We start from the raw sequence: 9,876 nt of genomic DNA on the forward strand, positions 1-9,876 counted from the left end.
GGGTCCCTAGGGCTCGGGTGATCCTAGAACTCCCCTTCCATCCGGGATTCATCGGAGAAGAAGACTCCCATCGGGAGTCTTCTTTCGGTTCTGTTTCCCTTTTTTTTTTTTTAAATCTGGGTTATTACAGGTCAATCAAATATCTATCATTTATCTTTATAATTATCTTTACTTTATCATTACATTTGTCTTTGATTTTCTTACTTCAATTATCTCTCTATCCTTCTATGTAGGTTGGGCTTTAACCTACCTCATCCTCTTCAGGAAAGACAGTATCTTAATGGTGAAAATCCTTATAACTTAAGGTATCAGGATTTTCGTTACCAATATTTTATTCTCTATCCTTTTTAGTTTTGACACTCGTGGCATATCAATGCATTTGCATGAACTTGCCAAGGGTATGTACATCATTCTCTCCACCTAGTGGGGAAAATAGCAACCCAACGCATCTTTTCTGTCATATCTATTATGATGGTATGGGTGGCTATTGAGGCGCCACCATGGAAGAGGAATGAGACACAATCACTTGGACTGCCAGAGAGTCCACTTCACCGTACAGAGGAACCTCAAATTCTTAGGCTAGGTCATTTGGACTAGCTCCTCCGGCGCCACAAGAAATGAAGGTTCTCATCAATCAGACAAGTTTGACTCCGAGAGAATCTAGCTTCGACGGTCATATTCCTCAGGTAGAATTAATCTACCTATTTGCTGGTTTGTTGAAAGATATAGTCGCGTAGTTTAAGCTTTATATAAATGAAAGCTAGCATGACCTACTAGAGCTAATTGCTAGTCAAGTGGCCATTGTGTTCAGGTCACTTGCAGAATGACACAAGAAATCTTTGGATTTAGTAATATAGTGAATCGAGAGACTTATTTTTATCATTAAGAACTAATATCATTCACCAAACATGCTTCAATGCATATTATGATGAACTTGACTGATTATAGTCCTATAAAATGATAATTAGCCTGTCAATCTTTACAATATAAGAATATCAGGCTGACCTTTGATTTTTGGCTCGTCAGAAGCATAACGTGGAATATTATTCTAGGGAGTCCTCAGGATTCACTGACTGATGTGAGAAAGAAATTATTCCACAAGTAATAAATATCCATGGGAGGAGGGAAACAAGAGTCTCGAGTTTGGTCAGAAGTAGAGCCATGAATAAAATAAGTACTATCAGTAACTGAATAAAGTACACAACAATAATGATTGATCATTAAATAAGATTCATTCATCTATGGATAGATTTCAGCCAGAAGACCGATATAATGATTCAACATTAAAGTTAGATTTTGCAAGATGGGGGGAACTTATATATTCCTAGCTATGTTCTTAATTTGCTCCTACTTAGATTATAATTGTTCGGCCATCTCATCAACCTTGCTCATTCAAGTACTAGCCCTTGGAAGTCAGAAAGTGTAGTCACCAGTCACGAAGTCGAGCCCAATCCTAGAGGTCGTCGTAGGCATTCTTAGTTAGTTTGAGCTCATTTTTGAGAATGGCTACTTCAAACGTACAAGCTCCTCTTTCTAGGTGGTCTCTCGCTAATCTTCCCCAATCGCTGGGGCTATCAATTGATAGGTCTAGGAAAAGCGAGAAAGCCAGTCTAGGCTGGTCAAGTTTGCTATTTGGTCAACTAGGAGATTAGAAGTGTTTAATAGGGTGTCAATTATGCTCTGGATCTCAGTCATCCTTTGGGGGTTGGCTAGGTCATTGAGATCGAGATCGATGATACTCCGGATTGCTCTCCTAGCCATCAAAACTTTAGCTTGGAGGCTAGATAAGGCAGAAGTACTGACAGAGGAGGCCATGACTGAATCAGTAGTTAGCCTATCCTTCATCTTCGCCAGCGAGTTAAGGACATAATGCCCATGGCCACTATAGTCTACAAAAAAGGGACCCATTAGGATAAGACCAGGAGTAAAAGGGAGGATAAAAGTTGAAAGACCAATTTAAATGGGTCTTGACCTGTTAGGTTAATGCCTGTCAGGTTAAAACATCATTATTAGGATCAAACCCAAGCACTTATTTTTTTTAAAAAATAAGTGTAGTTTCCCAAGTACTTAGTAAAAGAAATCTACCATAGTCACAAAAATAGCAACTTAGTAAAAAATCCAGGTACTTCGCAAAAAATCAAGTTTCAAGATTAGCAATGTAGTGGAAAAAGGAAAAATTTTCATTGCTAAGATCAAACTTGGGCCAAATTAGCAACTTATAAAAAAATCAATTATAATTCCCTAAAAGCTAAGTAAATATAAAACTAACAATAGTTCCAAAATTATCAGCCTAGTAGAAAACCCAAATGCTTGGTAAAATAATTAATTGTACTTCTAGAACTTAGTAAGGAAAAAATTAGCAACTTGGTAACGAACCCAGGTACTTCATAAAAATTAAGAAAAAACTATAGGTCGAGAACTTAGTCACGAAAAAATGGGGGCCAACATGCAGTTGCAGAACCTTCATCTGGGCTAGCGAGCTAAGGACAAAATGACCTCAGCCACTGCTGGACTGCAAAAAAAAAAAAAAGACCTATTAACATAAGATCGGGAGATAAAGGGAGGATAACAGTTGAAAGACTAATTTAAAAGAAGCTTAACCCTTTAGTTTCTTTCTTCCTCTTTTTTTTTTTTTGAGAAAACGGAGGAAGTAAGATGCTTCCACCTGAGATTAATATATTAATTATGATAGTATATGATAAGGAAGAAAGATGGGGACGCGCTTTTGGACATGGTCCCATCAGGTGGGAACCAGTGTCCCCTGACAAAGCCCTTGGCCCCCCGCCCCCTACCCCCGGCGATCTGAAACACACTGTGAACCTTCAGAACATATCCCAGTGCTTTACAGGCCTATCACGGAAGGCACCAGACCTCCTTTGCACTTCTTTCCGCCATCCTTACGATAGTTTGAATTGAGTCTTCAAGCGTAAAAGTGACCAAACCTCCTTTCCCTATCTTCCTATGGTCAGCATTATATATTATTCCTCCCTAAAAAAGATGGAGGGGGTACACAGGCTTCTTGCTGTCTAATATTGCCGCTACACTGTTTTGAGTTGTTACGGTCTAGTCATAGAACAGCGAGGCAAATCTATTTGCTGACCACCCATATGAATAAGCTTCAAAATTGAATACACAACTATTCCTTTCTTTCCAGATCCACCAAAACCCACTGCAAATACTGCATCCCAAGCTTTTCACAATTCTGGATTGCTTATATTTGATATCCAAATATGCCAAAGTTCGTAGATACTACTAGATGGCTGCTGCTGAACGATGGTATCGCATAGGATCCAGGACCAAATCTTCTTGAAGTATTCACAGCCCGGCATTAAGTGGTCTAATGTTTCAGAATAGTTAGAGCAAACGGGGCAAGCAGAGGGTCCTAGAACTCCTTTCTTTTGCAGATTACCTGTGGTGAGCACCCTATTTTGATAGCAAAGCCAATTAAAAATCTTAACTTTCTCTGGTAATGGAATTTTTCCAAATTATTCTGCTGAAAAAGAAGATCATTCTGCTATGTATCAAGAAGAAATAGCATCTGCGGACTGAAAATGGTTTAGATGGTAGCCATTTCCAACATCTTCTGTCATTATCTGTCCCAAGTTGCAGGTGTCTCATTACACTCTCCAAGTTCGGTAACTCCCTAGCTGTTGCTGAACATAATGGCTCTCTAAATAACCTAGACCTATCAACTTCACTATAAAAATGATGGACCGAGCCTGAAGTTTGGTGAGCAACCATGAATAAATGGGAAAATCACCTAGCAAGAGTTACGTTTTCATACCAGGGATCATTCCAAAATGAGAGCAAATGCCCATTACCCACTATGAATGCAAAATATTGCTGGGCCATGTCGTTCACTTTTAACACATTTCGCTAGAAGGGAGAGGTGACTTTGGTGCACCTCGATGTTGAGTCTCCAGGCTTGATCTTAGAATAATAAGCCTTCAGAATCAATGAGCTCTATGGATGCTCTATCTCATTGTATAATTTAAACCACCATTTAAGTAGCATTGCTATGTTCTGAATTCTAAGAGGCATGATGCCAAGGCCTCCCAAAATTTTTGATCTGCATATCTGTCTCCAACTAACAAGATGTTTGATGCTCTTGCCATTGCTCGAATTGTTCCATAGAAAGGCCCGGCATATACCATCAATTTTCTTTATAGTGATAACTGGGATTTGCTCTAAGAACAGAGTTGATCAGCGTTAAGAGCTTGGCTAAGGTTAAAGATCCTTTTATTGGAAGGATTGAACTTAATTGGAAAAATATCCAATTAAAGGTCCAAAAATTTATTCCTTAGCATATTCTTGATTATTCTTTGGCATATTCTTGTTATTCTCTATCTATATTTGGATCTACATATCTGTATTTATAAGTCCTTGTACGCACTCTTGAGTGAATGAAGAAAAATAAAAATAAATATTTCCTTCTTTTTTCATCATGGTATCAGAGCGATCCATTTTTTCTTCTTTTCTCTTCTTAAAAACCCTTCTCTTCCCTCCGCCGCTGATACCGCCTCTACCCTCATTTTTCACCATCGCCGCCACCACTCCTTCTTCCTCCTTCTTCACAGCAAACCGCCACTGCTCCTTCTTCACAACTTCCCAGCCACCGCAGCCCCCCTTCTTCCCGGCCGAAACCCCTCTGAAGCCTCTGCCTCCGCCAAGTCCATCCGCAGCTCGCCTCCGCAGCCCCGAAATCCCTCCGACGTCTCCACCAAAAGCTCTTCATGGCCGAGTGCCCATCGACTGTAACATCAGCCACCATCTTCCTTGCCGACGGCGTCACCTGGGATGGCATCACCCTCGACAATCCCGTGCTTCACGGGATACATAATCGATAACGAAGGAAACCACAGTTCCTTCTTTTAACCTTTTCTTTTATTTTATTAAAAAAAAAAAAAGAAATGGAGAACTTTTATGGCTAGATACTTAAGAAGCCTATAGTTACGGTGTGTCCGGTGATTCGTGATTCGTATGTTTGGTGATTCATTGATAGTGTGTCAGTGAGATTATCGTTCGTATTTTGTTTGTATGACCAATCCAATACTATGCAAGATCTTGAAGGTCTATTGGATCGGCTTATTACAGTTGCTACTCGATTAGGGGGTTCGTCAAGAGAAAGTGGATCGCTGAATGCTCTTCAAGTGGCTGTAAAACTTGATGGCCCAATGACATATTTACAATGGGAGAGGAGCACTCGTCTACTTGTACAAGGGCGAGGTTTGGAGGGATATCTCACCGGCACAAAGAGGAAACCTGCTAATAATGAGCAGGATATGGCTCAATGGAGAATGGAAAACTCTGTTGTTCTGGCATTTCTTCTAAATACCATGACACCGAATGTGGCCAGAAGTGTGCAACTGCTCGAGACTGCACAGGAAGTCTGGGAGACGGTGGCCCAAATGTTCTCACAAAAGCAAAATTCTGCTCAAGCATTTGAGATCCGTTCTCAATTACGTCAGCTTCGTCAGGGAGATTTATTTATCACTGAATATGCCACCGAGTTGAAACGTCTCTGATCTGAAGCTGATCATTATAGAACTTTTGTTCCACAATGCTCCATCGATGTTGATGGATTTCAGAAATATTTAGAAGAAGAACGGGTTCAGGACTTTCTATATGGTCTGAATCCGGAATATGAGTCTGTTAGAGTTCAACTTCTCACCAGAGATATTTTACCTAGGTTAGGTCAAGTCTTCTCTCCTGTTTTAAGCGAGGAGACATGGCGACAAGTGACTTCTGACTCCAATAGTTCTATAAGATCAGCTCTTACTGTACAGCCACAGCAAGTAGGTGAGAAGGTATGTTTTCATTGTAAAAAGCTTGGGCACACTAAGGCATTTTGCTGGGATCTCCATGGCCGTCCAAATCAGCTTGGACATGGTAGTCGGAGCCGTGGTGGTCGTCGTAGTGGTGGAAGAACTAAAAGACAGAATTATGTTGGTGGATCTGCCCAAGCCAATCTCTCTGAAGAGCCGAGAGTGCTGTACACAATTTATCTACAGAGGAGTATCAGACTTTCCGACGAATGATGGAAAAGCATGAATCATCTTCTAACACCACACCTTCTACTCTGGAACAGTCTAGCCACCAGGACGGATATCTTGATTCCTCTCTTTTTGCACACTCAGGTACTCCATATAAATTATCACATGCATTTACTTGCAGAACATCCAACTCCTGGGTAATAGACTCAGGAGCATCCAGTCACATGACAGGGGCACCTAAGAGTTTTATTTCATATTCACCATGTTCAGGATATGACAAGGTCCGAATAGCTGATGGATCTTTTACCCCTGTCTCAGGAAAAGCATCCATTGACTGTACTCCTAATTTAAGATTATCATCAGTATTGCATGTTCCATCCTTTCTTACAAATTTACTCTCTATTAGCTCTGTTACTAGAGATTTGAATTGCTTTGTCACTTTTTGGTCTTCTCATTGTCTATTTCAGGAGCTGAAAACGGAGAAGATACTTGGGGGTGGTAGACTACACAATGGACTCTATTATCTATCAACTGATGAGAAAAGTATGAACTCTTCTTTGATGGGGTATGCATTGTCTGCTGAAGGTGCCACTTCAGAACTTATGTTATATCATCGTAGGCTGGGTCACATTCCTTTTTCTATTCTTAGTCACTTATTTCTGTCTTTATCAACTAAATGCAATAAAAGTTTGTTAGTTTGTGATCATTGTGAATTGGCTAAACACACTAGAGCAGTATTTCTTATATCTGGAATTAGAAGTTCTAAACCTTTTGTTTTAACTCTGATGTATGGGGACCATGTAGTACTAATACTCTCATGGGCCATAGGTGGTTTGTTACATTCATTGATTATTTTAGTCGAGTGACTTGGGTCTATTTATTGAAGGAAAAGATGGAAGTTTTAAACTGCTTTAAAGAGTTTCATAAACTTGTAGGTACTCAGTTTGGTGTCAAAATTAAAATTCTACGTTCTGACAATGGCACAAAATATATTAATCAGGAGTTCCGTGCGTATCTTCACACTCACGGAATTCTTCATCAAATCACTTATGTTGATACTCCTGCACAAAATGGAGTTGCCGAAAGAAAAAATTGGCACTTATTGGAAGTAGCCCGATCCTTACTTTTTACCATGCAAGTTCCTAAATTTTTGTGGGGTGAGGCTGTCTTGACCGCGGCTTACTTGATCAATCGTATGCCTCTAAGAACACTCAGATTTAAGTCCCCATACAACGTTTGAAAGGGTCTATTGATTATGTAGTCACTCCTAGGGTCTTTGGATGTGTTTGTTTTACTCGCGATCATAGACCTTCAGTAGAAAAACTAGATCCACAAGCATTAAAATGTATTTTTGTCGGTTACCCTGCTACTCAAAAGGGATACAAGTGCTATTATCCCCCTGAGCGACGAATGCTTGTTACTATGGATGTTACTTTTCGAAAAACTGAAGCTTATTATGGAAGTCGTCTATCTGATAATAAGACACCAGAATTTTTTCTTTCGGATGACTTTCTATACACACCAAAAAATTCTGGTGCCTAGAGGGAGTATCATAGTAATGATGTTCAGAGGGAGCCTAGTATTGAGAAAGAAGAAGAGTCCAGTGAAGAAGAGTCCAGTGTGCATTCACCACCAACTGCCCAGGTGTCTCCACCGCTTGAAGCTTCTTCTCCAGAGTCTCCTAATGGTAACAATATTTCTACTACTCCTTCCATTTCTAATCTTAATATTCCTATTGCAAAATGGAAGGGTACTCGCTCAATTGTTTCTCCTGCTCGTTACCGTTATGATATCGCTAACTATGTTTCATATAAGAATGTGTCTCCATCTTATCAAAGCTTTATAGCTGCATTAGACTCTATCTATATTCCTAGTACCTGGCAAAAAGCTATGGCAGAACCTAAGTGGAAGGAAGCAATGTTAGAAGAAATGACTGCTTTATCCAAAAATCAGACGTGGGATCTGGTCACTCTGCCAGCTGGTAAGCATCCTGTAGGGTGTAAGTGGGTGTACACTATAAAGCAGACTCCAGAAGGCAAGGTGGAAAGATACAAAGCTCGGCTAGTAGCAAAGGGCTACACTCAAATATATGGAGTAGATTATGATGAACCTTTGCTCCAGTGGTCAAGATGAACTCTGTTTGAACATTGATATCATGTGCTGCTAATTTTGACTGAAAATTATATCAGTTAGATGTGAAGAATGTATTTCTTCATGGAGATCTTCAGGAGGAAGTATACATGCAAATACCATCAGGATTTGAGACCAAAGCAACTATTGAAAAAGTCTGCAAGCTAAAGCGCTCACTTTATGGCCTTAAACAGTCTCCTCGAACCTGATTTGATCGATTCAGTCGGACTGTAAAAGGAATGGGATATAAACAGAGTAATGCAGATGATACTCTATTCTATAAGCATCTCAAAGAAAAAAAAACTATACTCTTGGTTTATGTTGATGATATTGTAATAACAGGAGATGACTATCATGAGATTAAACAACTCAAAGAAAAACTAAAGCAAGCATTTGAGGTAAAAGATCTGGGTCCACTAAAATATTTTTTGGGCATAGAAGTTGGACGATCATCCAAAGGTATTTTTCTGTCACAACGAAAGTATATATTAGATTTGCTTTCTGAGACTGGGATGTTGGGGTGTAAGCCTGCTACTACTCCAATAAATCAGAATCATCGAACAGTGACAGATGGTGGAGCTCCTGTTGATCGAGAAAGGTACCAGCGGTTGGTTGGAAGGTTGATATATCTTTCACATACAAGATCCGACATAGCCTATGCTGTTAGTGTCATCAGTCAATACATGCATGATCTACGAGAATCACACATGGAGAGAGTTTTCAGAGTATTACGCTATCTGAAAGGATGTCCTGGTCGTGGTTTGTTGTTCTCACAACACAACACCTTTCAGGTAAGAGGATTTACTGATGCAGATTGGGCTGGATCATTGGATGATAGGCGATCTACTTCTGGGTATTGTACATATGTAGGGGGTAATTTAGTTACCTGGAGAAGCAAGAAACAGTCAGTGGTGGCTAGATCATCAGCAGAAGCTAAATATAGAGCAATGGCTCTAGACATATGTGAACTTCTTTGGCTTTAGAAGCTGCTTCAGGAATTACAACTTCTAAACAAATTTTCTTTTCGGTTGTATTGTGACAACAAAGCAGCAATTGAGATTGTAAGCAATCCGATACAGCATGATCGTATCAAATACATCAAGATTGACCGTCATTTTATCAAGGAAAAGATTAATCAGGGCCAGATTTGCATTACCTATATTCGGTCTTCTGATCAGGTGGCAGACATTCTAACCAAAGGGCTTAGCTTATTGTCTTTTTCTGGATTGATTGATAAGATGGGACTTCGAGATATCTTCGCCTCATCTTGAGGGGGAGTGTTGGAAGGATTGAACTTAATTGAAAAAATATCCAATTAAAGGTCCAGAAATTTATTCCTTAGTATATTCTTGATTATTCTTTGGTATATTCTTATTATTCCCTATCTATATTTGGGTCTATATATCTGTATTTATAAGTTCTTGTACGCACTCTTGAGTGAATGAAGAAAAATAAAAATAAATATCTCCTTCTTCTTTTTTCATCACCTTTTTTCTGGCCGGATAGTTTTTTCTCAATGCCATCCACTAGGAAATTCCACTCTGAAACTTTGAGAATTCTGAAGTGAAGAGGGCTGCCCAGGTATGTTATGGAGAAGTTACCTGTTTGGCATCCCAACAGTGCTACAGCATTGGTTAACTCAATGTTTGATAAACCAATCCCCATTACTCTGATTTTGAGAAGATTAACCTTTAACCAAGTCATCAGCTCATATATGTGAAGTATTAGCTTCAAGTGTTGGATGTGTTGTATG

The 9,876-nt window shown here is 39.6% G+C and overlaps 2 protein-coding genes across 2 annotated transcripts; both read left to right on the forward strand.

The window, feature by feature from the left end:
- The first annotated feature begins 5,054 nt into the window (after positions 1-5,054).
- Positions 5,055-6,038, forward strand: LOC140858827 (uncharacterized). The gene is made up of 2 exons (XM_073260106.1): positions 5,055-5,451; positions 5,533-6,038. Exons 1-2 carry the CDS (start codon positions 5,055-5,057, stop codon positions 6,036-6,038), a joined length of 903 nt encoding a protein of 300 aa, XP_073116207.1.
- Positions 6,038-8,332, forward strand: LOC140858828 (uncharacterized). The gene is made up of 6 exons (XM_073260107.1): positions 6,038-6,137; positions 6,264-6,355; positions 6,461-6,578; positions 6,690-6,793; positions 7,743-7,985; positions 8,183-8,332. Exons 1-6 carry the CDS (start codon positions 6,038-6,040, stop codon positions 8,330-8,332), a joined length of 807 nt encoding a protein of 268 aa, XP_073116208.1.
- The last annotated feature ends 1,544 nt before the right edge of the window (positions 8,333-9,876 follow it).

This window comes from Elaeis guineensis, chromosome 6, assembly GCF_000442705.2.
Source record: "Elaeis guineensis isolate ETL-2024a chromosome 6, EG11, whole genome shotgun sequence".
Lineage (NCBI taxonomy): Eukaryota > Viridiplantae > Streptophyta > Magnoliopsida > Arecales > Arecaceae > Elaeis > Elaeis guineensis.